This window comes from Haliaeetus albicilla, chromosome Z, assembly GCF_947461875.1.
Source record: "Haliaeetus albicilla chromosome Z, bHalAlb1.1, whole genome shotgun sequence".
Taxonomy (NCBI): Eukaryota; Metazoa; Chordata; class Aves; order Accipitriformes; family Accipitridae; genus Haliaeetus; species Haliaeetus albicilla.
Genome location: NC_091516.1, coordinates 50859881 through 50879411, shown reverse-complemented (window position 1 = coordinate 50879411; position 19531 = coordinate 50859881). Strand labels below are relative to the sequence as shown.

Here is a 19531-nt window from a genome sequence, read left to right as displayed (position 1 = left end):
CCGGTGTCTCCCGAAGCCCTTTCCCGCGAAGTACGGAGACAAAACTCCCGCCCCGACCTGACGCCCTCCGGGGAGCGCCGCCGGTCCACGGGGCAGCGCGGCCACGGCCCCCGCCGCCGCCGGCGCCCCAGCAGGGGTCAGTGCTGCCGCGGCGTGCGGGGACGCGGCCGCCGGGAGGGGCAGCGGCGGCGGCGGGAGCCGGCGGGGAGGGCCGGCGCCGGCACCGGCACCGGCACCGGCACCGGCACCGGCATCGCCCCCGCCCCACCGCCCGCAATCGGCACAGCTGAGCCCCGGGAAAGGGCAGCGAGGGTCCGGCTCCGGACCTGGGATGCCGGTAGGGTACCGTGAGATGCGGCGCGGTGCCGCGGGCCTGTCCGCGGGCTGCGCCGGTTCCGGTGCCGGTGCCGGGCGGGCGCGGAGCAGCCAGCCCACGGGCGGCGGCGGCGGCGGCGGCGGCGCCTCCTCCTCAGCCTGGCAGGTGCCGTCTGCCGGCCTCCGTCTCAAAGCCGCCCCGGTCCGCCGCCGCCCGCCCGGGGGGAGCCCTGCTCGGCGGTCGGCAGGCGGCGGCCGGCCGCTGCCCGGGTGGCTGCCGGCGCCCGGCGGCGCTGCCCCCCCGGCCCTCCGCCCCCGCCAGGGGAGGAGGCGAGAGCGGCTGCCGGCGCCCTCCCTACGTGGCCGCGGGCAGCCGGGGGACGCCGGCCCCGCGCCCGCCGGGCGCTGCCGCCGCCCCGCTCCGCTGGCAGGGTCCGCGGCCGGAGGGAGCGCGCTCGCCGGGCGGGGACCCACCCCCCCTCCCCGGCCGCGGCGGCGGCGGCGGCGGCGGCGGAGAGAGCTCCCCCGGCGCCCGCTCCTCCACACAAACAAAGAGGAGGCGCGGAAACGTGCGCGGACGGGGCGGGGGACGGGGCGGGTGGGCGGCTCGGTACCTCCCCGGGGCGGCAGCGGCGGGGGAGCCGCCGTGACAGCCAGCCGCGGGCGAGGGTTGCGCCCTGGGCTCCTTCGTAAAAAGCCGCCGGTCTTTTTCCTCGCCCTTTCCCACAGGGAGCGCCCGGCACCCGCCGTCCAGGCTCTTCCGCGGGATGGCGGCGGCGGCGGCGGCGGAGGGCCGCCCCGTGGGGCTGGGCGCTGCGCCCTAGCAGCCGCCGGTCTCCAGCCGCTGCGGCGGGGCGCGGAGCCGGGCGCGGAGCCGGGCGCGGCCCAGCCCCGGCTGCGCCGCCTCAGCCCCTCTCAGCAGCCGCTCGGGGCTCTTCCCGCCTCCCCGCCCCGTCCCCGTCCCCTGGCAGCAGGCATGGGCTGTTTCTGCGGGGTCCCGGAGGAATTCTACTGCGAAGTTTTGCTCCTGGACGAGTCCAAGCTGACCCTGACCACCCAGCAGCAGGGCATCAAGGTAAGGGCGGCCGGCGGGGCTGCGGGATGCGCAGCGGGAGAGTCCCCGGGGCCGGGCTCCGCGCCCTGCGGCGCGGCTGCTCGGCGGCGCCTGCCTCCCCGCCGCGGTTCGGGAGCCGGCACGGGAGCGGCGGTAGGAAAAGGGGTTTCCGGGATCCCGCGGGAGGCGAAAACAGAATTTCCTAACTTTCCTTGTGGTCGCGCAAGGGACCGACGGATCGGGAAGACGCGTGCCGGTGGGGCAGACGTGGCTCTGGAGACTTTCTTTTGAGATACTCATTTAAATGAGCAGGTGCCGACCCCTCCGGAGCACTCGGGACACGAGTATTTTTCTGTACGTGCTACCGCAAAAAAAAAAGAAGAAAGAGAAAAAGGCGGCTGTGTGCACGGGCTGCTGCGCACCCGTGTTGAGTCACTCCCCGCTCCCTCCGGCCGCTGCTCCCTGCCGTGCCCTCCCCGGAGCCGCTCGCCTCGGCGGGGGAAAGGCCGCCGGCAGCGGGGCAGAGCCGGGCGCCTCCCCCGGCCCCCGGGCCGGCCGGGCAGCAGCTCCCGAGCGGAGGGGGTGAAGGTCCAGCCAGCTCTCCCAGCCCAGTGGCCGGTGGCCCGGTCGCTGGGGAAAAGCTCTTGGCGCTGCTGCTGCGGCACGCTCGGCCAGGATGAGCTCTTCAAAGTCGTCATCTGCCGAACGCTAATGAGGGCTGACAGGGGATGTGGAAACTGAGATTTTTCTAAGGGCCCTTAACTTGGTCCTGTTTGGTTAAGCCTGGTGACAGCAAATGGCACGTCTCAGGCACTTGAAGCCCTCGTTTGCAAAGCCAAGGACTTGAATTTATGAGCAATGGTGTTGGATCAGAAAAAAAAGAAAAAGGAATCGGTTCTTCTAAAATTTATTCTTGGAAAGGGCTGATCTATTTTACCTAAGACATTTGAAGAATTAAAGTCTGTATGCCTGTATGTCACAGCTTGAATGAGTAAAGTTTGGTGAAGCAGCTGGGGAAAGGAAAACCCAAACGGGGGGGTAGAGGGAGTCTAAATTTAACAATATAGTTTTAACTGTAATCTGTGGCACTGCCAGGTCTACATGTAATTGTCAAGCTTTGCTGAATCAACTGCCTGCAAATAGGCTCATAAATCCATGCTTAGCACAGAGGAGTGGGCAAATCACTGTGACGCTGGAATTCAGTACCTACATAGGGTCTTTGAAGCCTAAATTTAGACAGTTCTGGAAAACTTAGCTTTATGTGTGCAGATGTGGGTGTGTATGTTATGCATTCATATATGCTTTTGTTGCCTGTAAATGTGCAGTTGCAGAAGAAGTGTATTAAAAGAATAATCTGCAAAGATAACCCTATGGTTTGCTTCATGAATACAAACCCTGAAAGGTGATGGGTTTGTGCAGTGTCTAATAAAAAATCATGTCCCATGGGAAAGAAAGGGTCTGGAGACGTAACTTCTTTTTAAGAACGCGTGACTTGCAGTGTTGGGAACCGTCTAGTTTAAGATGAGGGTGTGGTTTCCTGCCATTCTTAGTGTGATCTGAATGTGGTATGATGCTAAAGATTTCACCCCTTCCACCTGCTCCTTCTCTGTCTTGAATCTAACCGTGGAGCAGTCACAGAGTCAGTTGGAACAGAGTGTGGATCTGGCAGAAAACTGGTAGTTTGTTAACATTTTGGGGTAGGCACTGACACTGCACAAGCAGTGGGGAAGGGAGGGAAAGGAGAATCTCCCTTTTTGTAGCATCCTGTTTTTTTTTTTAAGATCAAATTTGTATAATGTGAAACCACACCCCAGTGCTGTAGCTTCATGAGCCTGTGAAAACTACAGAGAAGAACTGCATAGTTCTCTCCTGGCCAGTGGTTTCCACGATTGTGTTCTCCCGTGCCTTTGTACTTGCACAAGTGTTTGCGCAGCTGTGTGTGAAAAGCAGCGCATGTCCAGCTGAAGGGTAACCACTGGTTTTCCTTTTGCTGGGTTAGTCTTCAGCTGGATCGGTGCCTTGACCCGGTTCACAGCTGGAGGAGGGCAGAATGGGCTCTTTCAACTGAGTTCTGGCTTATGCCATTTTAAACTGGCATTTTAAACAGGGAGCATTTGTGTTGTTTTTATTCTACAGGCTTCCATTGAAGTTACACGATTATTTCTTAGTAAAACAGAACTTAAAATTTGCCATGTTCTGTCATTTGGCACTTTAACCTTGAAATATGAATGTTTTGTTTTAAACCTTTTGTTAGCATGTACACATCTAAAAATGCAGAGTCTCGTATTTGTTTTTATAGAATTTCAGCTTTGGCACCGAGATACAGATTATAAATGTTCTTATGTATTTTATTTTAAAACCAAGATTTTCTTAGAACGTAAGATTCTGGATGTGATCTTTCATTTGTCTTCACACTTTTAATTCAGTTCCCAGCTATGGACAAAACATGTTTTTGGTACTGTTTCACAAATCTTGAGCTATTACAAGAGCAGAGATTTTAAGTGGTTATACAAGCAACTTTGTTCCCTTCTTTTTCCCCACGCAGATGCATGTCTGCTGGAAATAAAAACCACAACTTAATAGCTATTTATGCTCTATGTACTTACTTGATATTAGTGCATTTAGTCCTACTTGCTTTGAAGGGTGGAATACTGAGCTCTGTGACCGTAGGAGTCGTAAGCAACTCAGTTTCTTCAGTGAATCTGAAATAAAGGCATGAAGCAGATACTTGTTTCTGAACTGATGTAGAGTTTTGAAGATGCATTGTTTAGTTATTTCTGACTTGCTGTGCTTGACAGCAACTATACACTGCAAAATATGACGTTTTTGAATTACCTTTTTATTAACACATTCTTGGTACTACAGTGGGCTTTAAGTTGTACTTCAGGTTAAAACAATGAGCAGAGGTGGCACAAGACTAAGACTTTGAGTGCAGTTTAGAGATCCTTGTCTGTGAATTTCAAAGAGCTTGTTAGGGAGAGGAAAGCATCGGTTTTTTCTGGTTCCAAGTGGGGAAGCTGAGGTCCAAAGAGGTCGAGTGACTTTTCCAAGGTCATGCAACAGGTCAACGTCAGTCAGGAATAAAGTTCCCAGCCCTCTAGGCTGGTGGCAGCTGAGCAGTCTGCTGTGGGCCATGCTGTCTGGAAGGGTTTGTGGTGATCTCTTCCTTGTAGTTGCTCAAACTGACTTTTGCTTCTCATAGTTTGTTTTCTCACCATTACCAGTGCTGTCTTGCTGTTCTCCCTTTACATCTTTGTGGTTTGAAGTCAGAGCACTGTTGTGTGAAAATGTGGAAGCTGGCTCTCCAGCCTTCAGGGTTACAGCAGGCTGATAATAGCTAGATAATCGGGAAAGGGCATCAAATATCTCATAATCTCAATTTTTATGTTTCCCTACAGCACATTAACAGTGAGAGATATTTTGTAGAGTACATGTTTTGAGATAGTGAAGCAATGGCAGTTGATAGTCCAGACAATTTTGGATTAAAAGGCTGTTCACCAGGTCCTGGTACAGTTTGTCTAGTCAAGGTACATGGTTTCAGATTGGGGCAGCTATTCCTCTGAAAGGGATGTTCAAGATGACAATTAAGAAATGGGTTTTTAACAGACTATTGCTACAAATATGGTAAGAATCAGCTGTTAACTGAAAAATAATAACTTTTCCAGGCCTGTTACTTTGATTCATATTCATATAGATTAGTCAATAACTTAGGCATTTTTATGGTACAGTACTACCTTCTGAGCAGGTACAGCTTATTTGTTGATGTCACAAGACGTGTCAATAGTGTTTTGACGTGGTACCTGACTGATGGGTTGAAGGCATTACATATTTTGGCTCTGTTAGGAATTGGAGTAATTATCCTCGCAGAAGGAGATTGGTGTGCCTTGTTGGTCAAACTTGTTATTGGAGGTCAAGCAAACCTCTGTGGGCCCTTGGAAAATACTATGAAGCCTATCTGTGATTAGCTGTTTCAGAAAGAACGGTCATCCTGTAATGCGTATGTAACAGGAATTTAACAACTCTTTTACTTATTTGTCTTGAAAGCATTATTTAAAGCAGATGTTTGTTTTCTTTCTCCTGAAGAAGTTAAAAATGTTACGAAACATCTCTGTTTTATGTTTATATCTCTTTGGTTGCAATCAAATCCTTCAAAAAATACTAGCTACTTCTTCAGTGAGCAAACTCTCTAGTCTTAAGCCATCTGGTCATTGCACTTTTGAAGTAATCCTTGAAATTCCTCTGAGCACTATTTCTGTGCTCTCTGCGTCCTACTTAATTTGACATGTGTGACAGGCCAACAGCAAAGTTTGATTGTAAGAGAAGTGATGAAGAGGATAGATACACTAATTCTTCCTGGAAGACTCCGTTTACAGCATAAGTTCTGTACATTATTTTATTAGGTAGTACCATCTAATAGTGATATTCTGGCCAGCATAACACTTACTTGGTATGTTAAGGTGTTAATTAGTACTTCTGTGATATACAAGGCTGTCTGTCCCTTCATATGTGGCCCTCCATACAGAGATGCATTTCATGGTTTGTAAACTACACTTAGAGGTCGAATCTGTATAAGGTACTTGGTCTCCGAAGAAAGTGTGTGGTTTTTGTCTGGGAAATAAGCAGACAAATTTTTCTGCATGATGATTTACTGAGAATTTAACAAAATGAGATCCAACAATCTAAAAGCAGGCTTCAACATCTCAACATGGCTTAAAAAAATACTCCCCCCCCCCCCCCCCGAATACCTGAAGTAGTGAGTGACTGAGGTTAGGAAATGTATTAAATGACTTGATATGTAAAAAACATGAGTGGGTTCATCAGAATATGATACATGTTGTTAAGAAACTTAGGGAATAATTGGAAATATGATTTAGTATGATATATAGAAATAGGTAAACATAACGATTTCTTGGAAGGTTTTCTGGGCATTATCCTTGCATTATTCTTCTTCACTCCCCAGTGAAGTTTGTTGGGTTTTTTTTGAGTCCGAGCAGTTCAAAATGTCCCAGGCTTCATGCCTTCAAAATTTAGCATATAGGGAAAATGTGGGATGCACTTTTGGCTGAAGCTAATTTAGCTCTAGGGACTCCAAGGAATCAATATGGGAATGCTAGGCTCCTATTTTTTTCCCTGGTGAAAATGCTTAATGAATACACAGTCAGGAGGAAATAGAGCCCTATGAATAGAAAGAGTTTACATTGTGTTAATTACTCTAATTGAGAGTTGGCATTAAAAGTCAAATTGGTAGTCATTTGCTGTGTGAATATGGAATGTATTCTTTGTGATAGTGATTTCTGCTGTTTTACATTTATACATTTTTTAAAAAGGAAAGCATCTTTCTGTGAGAAATTTTCTTAATTATGCAGGTACACTATTTCAGAAATCCTAAAAACCTTTTTAATGGTAGATTGCAGTTGCTTTCTGCCTAAGGTAATTCGCTTGCTACCTACAATAATTACTAAACTGTTATATCAAAGCTCAAGCATATTTTTTCCTTTGCCCTGTTTGGTATTGATTAATACATACTTTCAAGGTAGATTCTTCTAGATACTCAGAATATTGTTTGAAAAGCATACTTAATAAAAAGTGAATTGGTTAGAAGGACACAGTCTTGAAACCCAGCTTTTTTTTTTTTTTTCTTAACACGGAAAACAGTATTTAGAAAAACTGATACCATTCTAAGTCCTGTTGGCAACCTTGTAATTTCTTCTCTTTATAAAGCTACAGTTTTCTGGTTTGTGTGCATATTTTGCACAGCAGCAGGGAAACTAAACAGATAACGTTGTCAAGCTCCAAGTGTATATAAGTACATGTTTTCTTCTTTAATGTCATAGATACAGTATGTCTAAGGATTGTTCGTAACAAAGCAACAACAACAAAAAAATTAACAAAAACGTAGATTAATGATACTCTATAGCACTTCCATATTAGAAAGATGCTGTTCTTTCTTAAATTTCTACTATAAAATAGTCATCTGATTGCACACTGAGTACAAGATGGTGCATGTGGAATTGTGCACTATTTCAGTCCTCTAAAAGTGGACTGAAACAGTGCATAATTCCAAATTAAGAAAGAATGAAAGGAACAAAAAGGGCTCACAAACCTTGCTATTAGGTCCTTCTCAAAATTACTGTCACATATTTGAAACAGATTACTAATTTCACCAGTATCTTTACAGATGAGACCAGCAATTTTAAATACTCCAGGGAATAAACATAAAATAAATGAACACTGAGACACTTTATTTTCCCTAGGTGCACTTAACTAAATTAATGAAACCAGCATGACAGCAAGAAGGAAATACATTAACTTTTAAATGAGGTTACCTCTTAGTCAACCTGAGGTTTGAGCAATAACGTTGTCAGAGGGGTCTGTTTTGCTCGTTTCAATAAGCCATAATTTCTTAATATAACCAGGGCAAATGTAAGCTGTGTGAGGCGGCCTTTTAGTTAAACGCTTTTGGATTTCTGTAACTCAAATTGAGCATTTCTTATATTAGAGTATTTAGTACAGTTAAATACCATCTGTTGATATTTTATTCATTTTAGTTTATTAAAGTTCTAAACTAAAATTCAACTGCAGAATTGCAACCCTTCCACTCAAGAAAGAAAACTGCTAAAAATTACCATGTGATATGAGGGGAACTGTTGAAGAGACTGAATAATTTGACAACTGCTTCAGAAACAGAATTTCATTAAGAAGCTATAGTTTTATGTAACTTCACACTGTAAAATATCTGTTGCCAAGATGGTATTGAACACGTATGAGAAAACGAGAAGTTATGTATTGGTCCTGTTGCATTATTACTAATATCCATAGTTTTGGTAGAAAGATGAGAGATAACTGATGCATTCTCCTTCATTCTTGTCAGTGTTTTTTTAATTTAAGTGCTTGTTTCCCTCAAGAGGATTTCATTTTGGTAGTGATAGAGCAGCTATATTAGCTGCATTTATTCAAACATGAGATCTTTGCAAGTGAATAATCATATTTCAATATCTGTGTAGAATTTTGCAGACTGCATTTTTAGTGCACATTTTAGATACTGCCTTTTTGATCAGAACTTGTGCTTGCTGCATACCAATTTAATTTTATAGTTTAAAATTAAGATTGTAGTTTCAGTATTGATTGTGCTTTTGTTCCCACTTCTTCCTTTGCATTCTGTGCTGGGGATGGTTGAACACTGTAGGCACTAAGGTCAAAAGGACACGCTTGGGGTCAACCCATGCTATTATTTAGGAGTGGAAAACCAATAGAAACATTGCAAAATGGAGCTCTGCTCCTTTGGTTTTCCTGCAGCATTAAGAGGGGAACCTTCCTGTTTTGCCGAGTGGGAAAAGTGCATTTTTATTTTTGGTAGAAGGCTGTATTACTTGGTTTGTGACCATAAATACTGACTTTTTTAAAGCTAAAATTTCAGTATCACCATAAACATAGCATACCTTGTTTTGCCTGTTGTCCCACTGGTCAGAAGTAGGCTGTGCTTAGTGACTCTTTGGGAGGCAGGTGCTTACCTGTAAGAAATGGGTCATGATGGTCCAGTCTGAGGTGTGTAAGGGAACACAGGCAGCAGTAATCACACAGCCAGGGGATCTGCATTCTGTATTTGAGGGAAGGAAAGGGGAAACAGTGGTTAGAAATCGAGAGAAAGAGAAACAGTTGGGAATTATGAGTGAAAGAGGAAAATACATGCTATGATGACAAGGGAAGAGACCTTTTGTGAAATATAATTCTAGTAGTACCTTTTCTGAGCTGGAAAAAACACACCTCAGTAGTTTCTTTAAGTTGATAGTACAAATCATCATTATTGAAAATAACAACTAAAATTTAAAATACCCGTGTAGGGATTTTTTGATCATTCTTCATGGAAATCTTTAGTGAGTTGTATGCATCGTTAACCTATCGTACCAGGGGTGTTATGTTAAAGCTTGGTTGTTAGAAGTCTCAGAGGTTTGTAAGGATTCCTTTTAAACAAACCCTTCTTTGTCATTGCCCCTGGTGAATTTTTTTTATGCTGTCTTGGTGTGACACGAGGGAAGTGCATACGAGTGGCACACCCTCCCTCCTATCAGGTGTTTGTATTAGTTATGTTTAATAAGGGGAATCCTTTACATTCTGTGAAATCTGACTGCTTCTTCAGCTTACATTTAAAATATATAATAAAGTCATTATAGTCATGGATAGTTACTAATGTGGAGGAAAAAGTGGGCTATATTTTGTATGGTTCATGTACTTATTTATATGTCAGTACTTACCTTTTAAACTTTTCAGGGTTACAAACAGCTCTCTGTAAGCCAGGCAAGACAGTCTGTCTTCCTGTAGTTCTTGAACTTTTGGGTATGTGGGTAAAATCTGTATGTGGTTGAGTGAGCCAGTTTGATAATAAGTGGCTCAGCACTTTACTATCTTTCCTGTGTTCTCAGGAAAATGAGAACTGAATGCACTGAGGGATAAATTCTTTGGCTGTGTGAGACTAGAATGCCTTTTAGTAATGGAAAAGGAGGATCTTTTATATCTCAATTGCATGAAAAGTATTTGGAAGGCAGAAAATGGCAGTTTCCCTATATAATTAGTGGTAAAATTTGGCACGGCTACTAATGTATGTAAGCACATGCTTTAACACTTTGCAGAACTAAAGGCAGTTGAACATCTTGCAGGATTGAGCCAAAAGAATGGCTGTCCAGATAAGAAACACCGGACCTGGTTCTTGTTTTCCACATACTATATATTTCACTGTAAGTTCTCATTTTTGTCTGAGAATGGGTTATTTGTAGTGTCACAAAAAATATTTTCTGTCTATAGTAATACGCACTTTTTATTTATTAAATACTGAGGATCTAGTTTATTACTAATCTTTTAAATAAATTAGATACGGAAAAATCACAGTTCTGGTTTTAGTTCATCAGTTTTATTCTGGTTCTTAGTGTCACAGTGTAAAAAAATTGTGGCAATCTTCTTTCCTATTTGGTGGATGAATGGTGGCTAGAAGGAATGTAATGAGGTTTAGTTCTTTTTCCTCTCAGAATGCCAGAACAAGAGTTGTCTATATAAGGGACTGCATTCAGAACCATAAGGGAAAATACACCTTTTTTTATGCCATGTCTGAGTACCACCCACAGCAAACTGGTGAAACTAGCTACTCAGACTTAAAAAAAATGGGGAAGAACACTTAGGTGAGTAATGAGGAGTGAGTTCGGCACTGACTTACAACTTGAAGCAAATGGTTACATATCCCTTCTGAAAAGGGGTAATCTCTGAATATTAGTATGACACGTAACACAAAAGCAGACGCTCCACGTCTGCCTACTGGGGGCATCTTAAACTGTCCTCAAAACTAGCTGGTGTTGGCCAACACCAGAGACAGAACACTACTGCATTAGGCCTTGCCTCTGCTCTAATTCTGTTTCAGTGGTGTTAATCTGTTTGCCTATGGTATAGAAGATGGCTGTTGTCTATAAAGTAGTGTAACCTTCTCATCAAGGCTGTTGAAGGGAAAGGAAGTCATGTGTCAGAACCAAATGGGAGTGGAGAGCTGCGACTGCTACTACTTTCTCAGTTTTTGTTCCTGCTGAGGAGCCGTCACATTCGTGTTTCCTGTGGTTTTCTGTGGCCGTGTCTGTACTACCTGGAAAGGCAGTATGAGGGAGCGCAAGGAGCCCGTTGCGTCCTGGGCTCAGCGGTGCAGCTGGCCACATCTGCACTGCCTTGCACGCAGCCCAGACCTCCCCTTTGGGGGTCCTTGGAAGTCCCCTTGGTGCTGACAGACAGTCTTTTGTCTGTATAGTTGGTTTGTTTATTCAATGTGCCAGAATAAGAGCAAGCTGAGTCTCAGACTACCGTAATGCCGGTTGTCATAGCATGACTGTAAGGGGTGAGTGATATGTATTGGGCTGCTTTGAAGGTGCATGCATTGCTGCGTAATGTTGAAGGCTGGCTTGAATGACTGAAACTAAGCTGTTTATATAGGGGAGCATGCAGCAAATGGTCCTGATGCTGCACCTGGATCTCCCTTCAGAGGAAATTAGGACACTTTAGAAGGGGTCATGGGAGACGGGTAGCCTAAGTTCAGTACTGGTGATCAGGAGAAAAAGGCCCTGGGCAAACGAAGGAGAGATGCAAATTGGCAGTGTGGTTACACTTGCAAAAAACTTTTCCCGTATCGCTGTTTCCTCTGTGAAAGAAGGGAAGAAAGCCACAAGACCTTGTAGTGGAACCTTTTGAAGAGGTGTGTGAATGTCCTGACTTGCCCTCAGCTTTTTAGGTTTAATTTGCTTTGGCTGCTTTGGGTAGTGGGGGAGGGAGTGGGCTTAAAGGTGTTTTTAAATAATATTTTCAGGATGAAATAAAGCCCTTAAGTTCAAAAGATCAAATATTTTGCCTCTGTTTTGAAGTCATGTCAGGTTCTTCAGCCATATTCTTACCCCTATTCTTTTTTTTCTCTCTAAAAGTCACTAAAAGCGGGACCTGAATGTTCCAAAACATGTGCCTATATGCCTTTTCTTTTAATGTGTAACATTTAAGTTGCCTGAATGCTTCAGTTCTCTTTTCAACGTGTATGTTCTTCACCTGGAACATAGCAAGCTCTGAAGCTGTAGGATCGTATTTGGAAACAAAAGCTTTTGGTGTCCTTCAAATGTAGCACAATTATTCTGGATTATTTTGAGTAGTGTTTTGTTCTTCTGTGTTAAAGCTTGACAAACTATAGTGCCTTTAAAATCACCTCTACAAACTGTCTTTCTCCAAAAATGTGACGTATTCTCTGCTTTCCCAACACTCCACATAGGTATGGATGAGATTTACTATTAAGAAAATGCTCCTGGCCTTGTGATTCCTTCAGCTGTTCCTCCAATGTCCCTGGGCTGTTCCCGCAAAAGCCAGCTCTCTTCCTTAGGTGGCAATTTGGTAATAACATTCCTTCTTCTTATGAAAGCAATAGTGAGTTACCAAAGCCTTTCCCTGATTTGGGAATACTTGAAATTGTGGACCTGGTTTCAATTCCAATGAAGACCATCGGTGTTTTGGTGTGCTTTGGCACCAACTTCAAGAGGAGCCATATTGGACCCAATTTTTCTGCAAACAGGTTCAATTAGTAAATGATGATGCTGAAAATAAATGTGTTAGATCTTGTACAAAGATGTTAGATGTTGTTCACATAAAAGAAACTTATAAACTTTCTACCTTTTAAATAAAAGTTAAACATTTTCTTAGTCATCCTTGGCCTTTCATCAGCGTTCAGATCTTCAGTTTGACTGTTTAGAGCATGAAAGCTCTGTTTGTGCCTTTCATGATTGAATCTTTATTCAGTGATCTTAGATCTGTTTTTCTCTTTTCCCACTTTTCCTGAAAAAATTCTGCTATAGAAGCAGGTTTCATGAACTGTCTCCTGAAGTCTTTGTTTAAAGACAAACTGCAATGCAGACCATGTTTGTTTATGATGTCTGCTGCTTTGCGAATAGGTGAGTGAAAGTCAGCATGGATGGTCAGAAAACGAATAGGTTTGTTTTTTATATTGTGTGTGTGTCTGTACAGAAATCAGAGGGATCTTGGTGAAATTATGATGTTTGGGGAGAGGAAACTATAAAATGTCAAAAGGAAGTAAAGTTCCTCAGTACTTCCTTTCTTTTGTTGTAAATCTTTCTTTGCAGTGATTTGTCATGTTTGTGTTTTTCTAAGAGATCAAAATTTTTACTGTAGCATGCAGAAACTCCAGAAGAAGGCAGAAGTTCTGCAGGAAGGCATGCTTCTGACATGGCATACTTTGTTGAGGGGAAGGTTTGATTGGAAGGGAATTAAACCACCTGCATTAAGTTCACCAAAAATGAATCAAACCCAGCTTTTTGTTACAGATGTGGTTTTTTTTCCTGTTGCATAGTCTGTATCTGAGCCCATGACATTTTCTATTTTCTTGATTTTTAAATATTTTTTTTAATTTTATTTTTTTGTCCATGAGTATTACCTAGGTCAGGGTTGAAGCTTTGCGGTAGGGCAGCATACAGAAATACTTTTGTTGCTGTGTGTGACATACATGTAGTGTGCTTATAGAACCCCCTCTCCAAGAATATTAATCCAGAACTTTTCATAAGCAAATAATTCACCCAAAGAAACTCCAAAATCAAATGGGTAAGCGAAAGTTTCTTCAGTATTATTTAATCCTACCATGTGTCTTCACTTGATGATTCAAAACAGCTATATTTTTATATGCCTGCCTTACTGGAGTATAAGCATGTGTTTGAAAAGTCACAAAAGTACAAGCCAGTGTTCGTTACTGCATTCACCTGTCTTTCAAAGTGATATGAATGTATGCTATGCCCATCTCCATGCTCAACTTGAGGTGATTGTGCTGTGTGTGTGTGTGTGTATCTAATCCACCAGTGGATTGCTATAAGTCTATTGAAACTGCCTTTGCCTGCAGTGGATTAAGGTTCTTCATCTTAATATGCATTTTTTCCTACATAAATCTCACCACATAGAGCAGATGGACTTAGTATTATCATCTGTAAGAAGAAGGACATCTAACAGGCTGCTGCTTATTATCTAGTTTCTCAAGCTTCTTCTGATTCATATTCCTTTTCTTGCATTCAGAAGGAATATGGGATAAGAAAAATCACTTGAACTGCAGAAAAGTAGTGTAATTGAATTTTGAACATTGATTTCTGAGTGTACAAAAAATGAAGTGAAAGAATGTACTCAAGCAGTAAATTACAGGAGCTAGCAGAGTGTACAGTGCCTTTAAGAAGCAGGTGTTTGCTATGAAGTTCACTGCGCATACAAACGTGCTTGCATTTTGAAGGCAGTTAGGAACATTTACGGGGGAACAGGAAACCTGACCAGCCTGATACAGGCTTTTTCTATTCAGTACAGGCTTGCAAAAAGGAAAAAAAAAATCATCATGCAGGGAAAAGCATGATTCTTCCTAGCTCTTTTAAGTCTGAAGCAGGAGGGGGGAACCAGAAGAATGATTTAAAGGAAATAGCCGTAGTGATTGTTTTAAGTATACACAAAGGAAGCCTTCCGCTCTGTCAGGAGCACTAGCCATTTTTGATCTGGAAGGAGGGACTGACCATTGAATTAAACAATGCTTTTGACTCTATTAGTTCATGCTCCAGCATTCATGACACATGTAGATTTAGGTTATTTTTCAAGTGTACAGTTGTTTCCTCCTGCTGGAAGCTGGGGCTGGAGTTTTTGGTAGTGATACGTTGTTTTAGTGGTGGTAGCGCTTGAGCACGCTGATAAAACATCGAAGTACTCCGCAAACAGCCATGCAAAAGCAGGCCCTGCCCCAGAGAGATACCAGTCTAAGGGCTGCAGCAATACAGGAGTGAGCAAATTGGCAAGTGTGGGAGGGGAGCTGGTTAGGATGGAGGAGAAAAGAGGCCAAGTTGTCAGTCCAGGTGGTGTTGTCTCTAGGCAGTAGAATAGCTGATTAGTTTGGGGTGGTTGTTCTGGTAGTATAAATTTGCAGAATTCTGCTGTGAGTAAATTGTACCAGGCGTTTGCCCCAAATTATAGATGCATATTATGGGTAGCTCTGAACTGATGCGTATCCAGTTCTTGCACGGCTGTCACGATTTTGGTTAAGCGTGTTCTGTTTTCATCACTAAAAAATTATAAAGGTAAACCAATATGGAAACAGTTTATACTGGTACCAATAATTTTGTACTTACCTAGCTTAACCTTTCCTTAAGTGAGAAAGACAATATATTAGCATTAGAAGCTCGACCGCCCATGCCTGGGGCAGGCTGGGAGGGAGGTACACTCTGGTTCCAGGAGCAGTGCGAATTGAAGAAGGTTTCTAGGCAAGCCTGAAGATTTTAAGCATCTCTAACACAAAGCTGCAAAGGTAGCTTGTCTGCCAAGGGCCTGGCAGGTAATTCCAGAGTAAGTACTGACCTTATCAAAACACAGAACCCACAATCTATCAAACATGTTTGATCAACCAGTCAGCCCTGCCAGCTCATCAAACCCCCAAACCTCAAGATTTTCTCTGCATGCAAAAACTGTCTTTCTGACAAACTGGATGTGCTTTCATGGGGAGGTAAAATACAATCCCACTGGAGTCTGTTTGGCTACACATTACGGTAGTGCTCATGTTATATAGGCTACTCACTTTCGGGAAAAGGAGTATGTTGGAGAAGGTTAAAGCACCTTTAAACATATATCTATCTATCTATGCTAAGGATTAGAGTAGAAAAAATATTCTAGTGAAATAACAGACTTGTCTGAATCCTGGTGGAACTGCTGATTTTTGTGATTTTTTTTTTTTTTTTAGTCTCCTTCATTTAGATAAACAGCTGGATCTGCTTAAAAGAGTTTTTTATTTTGAACAAAGGTTTGTTCTGGTTTGGGGCTCTTGCTTCAACTGGGAATTATATCCTCCAGTGACACTTGATTAAGCCAAAATAAGTCAAGTCGGTGGTTAGGCTTTAGTCAGCTCACACATGTTCTGCTACAGGAGAAGAAAATTATACTATCCTTTGTTGGATTATCTCACATGTCATTTATGCAATAATGTATCAAAGCAAACAAGATTCTAATCAAAACAGAAAAAAATTATGCATATGAAAAAGAAGAAATTGGAAGGATCCAATCTTGGTGAGGAAGATCCTGTCAATGTCAATGGGGATTATTTTGTATCATGTAATCATAGGCAGGATTGGAATTGTACACAAAGGACACAGGCATGATACTTATTTTCAGAAGTATTCAGGTGCTTGCATAAGACTCTTTCAAAACTCTTTTCTCAAGGTTGTGCTTGGCACTCAGGTAATTCTGAAAAACTGTCTCAATGCCTGAATTACCAGTTACAGAGTAAATATCAGTACAACAGTATCACTTACATCAAGGTGCATTTATGATGCCTGGTGTATGAGAGCTAGACTCATGAGCTGAAACTGGGAAGCAGCATCTTAACATTATGAGTCGGCATTTTCTTACTCAATGCTAGAAACAGAAGTTAGAGGATTTTATGCTGTCGAGTCTGTATTTTTAATAAATGAACAATCCCACATAATTAAATGTGGATTTAACAGTTTTAGGGAACAGCTGCTGCTGACACAAAGAAAAGTTTGCCTCTAAGCAAAACTGTAATTCTTCACATATCAACATATTAAAACTGTATTTCAGAAGGAAGGTTTTACTGTCACGGAGTCATTTATGTAGTGACGTGGAGCTGCAAGTTCTGTGATTCAGGTAGATGTGTTAACCTATCTAAAATGAAGTTCTCCAGTGCGACTGCAGTATCTAAGTCTTTTACTTGCATGCAGTATTTGTGGGCTCTGCTGATTCTTGGAAGATTCTGTCAAAAGGTTTGAACACATGATCAAGCTGGTAAGTGTTCAGCTGTGGTAGCTACCTACATGCATGAATAGCAAATATTTAGTAATTCATTTTAGCTTGCAATAAGAGGATTTAGTTGCATTACCTTTCATTTGCTGTTGGTGAAGAGGCTGCACAGGTTGTGGTAGTGGTGGTTCAACTTACATAGGTATCTTCAAGGGTCTCTGATTTCTCTGGAAGGCTTCAAATCTGCAGTGCTACAGTCTGATTCTTATAGTGGATTTCACTTTGGTGTTTTTGTCAATGCAAAGTCTTGGAATTTCTTTCTTGGTCTCATTTAAAATAATTTAAACTTTCTGTTGTCATGGTTGCAGAGAGGAACTCAAAAACATGAACCCTGCTGACTCCTAAAACCAGTAAGCCTGCATATTTCTGTGAGGAAGCTCAGAATTAAAGCAAGTGCTGTGATTATTTTTTTTTCTCCCCTTGAAGGTAAAGTCATCATTTCTAAGTGGCTAGGATTGCTTCTGTAGAGCAATAGGGGTAGAAGGGAATTAGATGAATAGGATGTATAGTCAATTTATAGTGAATTGCATTACATGAGGGCATGGTCACAAATATGTGGTTCATTCTTTACAGGTTCCTTTGGTCTCATCTGTTCTTGAAAACCTCAACTAAAGGAGCCTCCCAGGAGCTCAGCTGCAGTCCATTGTTACTCTTCCACTTAGAAAACTTTTCCCTGACATCTAGCCAGGGTCACTTTTGTTTTCAGTTAAGCTACTTTTCATTTTTTCCTAACTTGAGTGGTTCTCCGCATAGCGTACATTTGATCCTTAACCTTTTTTAACATGCTTTTTTATAGCATGTTAGGAGACTTGATGCCAAGGAAGTGCTGGAAGCTTTGACTTTGGGCAGGGACAGGCACTCAGGCAATTGTCTGGTACTCAAGGTGAGGGAGGTTAGGCATATACGGGGCATTAGGTTGTATACAGATGTCTTCCACTACCTTCTCATATTTGTATACCTAGGAAGAATGTCAGGACTGGTTTGCTTTACCTTAGCTGTTTCTCTCCTGCCCAGTGTTTTTGTGTACCCTTACGAAACTTCATCTTTGTTTCTGCAGTGTGTCCTCACTGAAATCCTGCTTTGCAGTTCCCTTTCTTGAATAGTTCTTCTTCCGTTATTTCCTTCCTGGATGATAAGGAGAGAGGACTAAATTAATCTGAACGACTTTCTTAGTCTCCCCTCAACTTCTTTTGTTTGTTTTTTCCTAGTCTGGTGAGAGGGAGATAAAGGCCTCTCAGCAAGCATATGACAGCATATACCTTGCACTGTCAGTGATACAAAAGCAAAAAACTTTGAGCAGCAATTTCATCCATGGGTAGAAGGTTGTGCATAGGTTCCCTTTCTCATTGTGTGCAGCAAATCAACTAACGTTGTTAATACATTTTAAACAGCATATACTTTTATACTCCTGTATGTATACTCTTTAGATGTTGAGCAGCAGTGGTCCTCAGGCTGCTGCCTCTAAGGATTATTGTTCTGCTGTGTTTTTCTGAGCGTCTCCATGCAGAGAGGACTTAACCTTGTGACTCTGCAAAAGCTTTGGCAGCTTCTCCCTCCCCTGCTCCAAACCACAACACACTTTCTGAATGTGTATCATTATCTCCGTGCTTCACGTTGGCTGTCCCTGGAGCTATTTGCTTGGCAGAACGTTGCCCATTCCAAGGCAGCTTTAAACTGCGCCAGGCTGGGATCCAGCAGAAATCCAGAAGATGTGACATGAAGACAGTCTTCTGAAGATGATGAGGAGACTGAAAACTGGTAAGATCGGTCTGCTGGCCAAAGTCTTGAGATGGTATGTATATGAGCAGAGTGCAGTTCTTGCTTCTACCAGTTTAACCCCTTTGGGAGGGTCTGGACTTCAAGTCTTTGCACTTACGAAAGCGGTAAATTATATTTCCTTTTTTTTTTTTTTCCTGTTTTGTTTCATTATTTTGACTTTAAGTTTTGGGAGTTAGGGACTAGTAGATGTATTTTTTACAATCCCTTCCACAGGGAACTACAGTCTCTTTGTGTCTCATCTCTGTAAATGATGATGATGGTAATAGAGCAGAAGGGGCAAGTGATGTGAGAGGAAATAAGCAGTGCGGAGTGAAACAGCTACTTCAATTAAAATGGATTTTATCAGATATAAGTCCTTCTGCCAGATACAAGTTCTCATAGAGTTCTTTGTTAGAAGATCTGAGAGGACCTTGAAGACTGGAAATGTATTCAGGCAAAAATCGGGGGTTTTATTTAACCTCAAAGAACGCGTTGACTTAAAACAAACCCACAAAACAGAAGCAGGGAAAAAAAATATGCAAACAAACCTCACCACCAGCTCTGCCAACTTCCTGACCCCTCTCCCCTTAAAAAAAACACGCCTGCAGCCATAGACAGATTTATTTCTCTCTGCAGACTTAATTTTTAAGTTTGTTGGCTTGGTTTTATGCATTTGATTTTTGACATCCCCATGACACTGTTGCATCCAGTGTCCCTTCCCATTTTTTAAAGTTTGTATGAATTCACTTCCCAAAGATAAAACTCACAATTTTAGAAAGATTCTTAGAAAACTCGTGATGACTAGAAAAGCCCTGTGCTTTCCAGAAGTTCCTCAGAGTGAACTCATGTCTTCCACAGGCAAAGCTACTTGCAATTTAGTCTCAGGCTTTGAAGGACCTGAATGTGTAATGGCTTCTTATTAGGCAGTTCTCATCTTTCATATTTGAAAAGTTCTCCAGTGTCTTTGTGGTCATGTTGTTCTTCCGACACTGTAAGATTAGGCTGAATCTGTAAATAGTATTAACCAGCTTTCTTGCCAACTGCTATCCAGGCAGCAAAATT

At 42.9% G+C, this 19531-nt stretch overlaps 1 protein-coding gene across 4 annotated transcripts in view; it reads left to right on the top strand.

Annotated features, from left to right (window-relative positions):
* Positions 1 to 647: 647 nt before the first annotated feature.
* Positions 648 to 19531, top strand: part of EPB41L4A (erythrocyte membrane protein band 4.1 like 4A) — a 138806-nt gene continuing 119922 nt past the window's right edge. For 2 of the 4 annotated variants that reach the window (XM_069777292.1, XM_069777290.1), the window contains exon 1: positions 648 to 1390. In XM_069777292.1, the coding sequence (XP_069633393.1) occupies positions 1292 to 1390 (99 nt within the window). In that variant the 5' untranslated portion in view covers positions 648 to 1291. The remainder of the gene's footprint in view (positions 1391 to 19531) is intronic. The other 2 variants (XM_069777291.1, XM_069777293.1) reach the window with 2 other exon arrangements.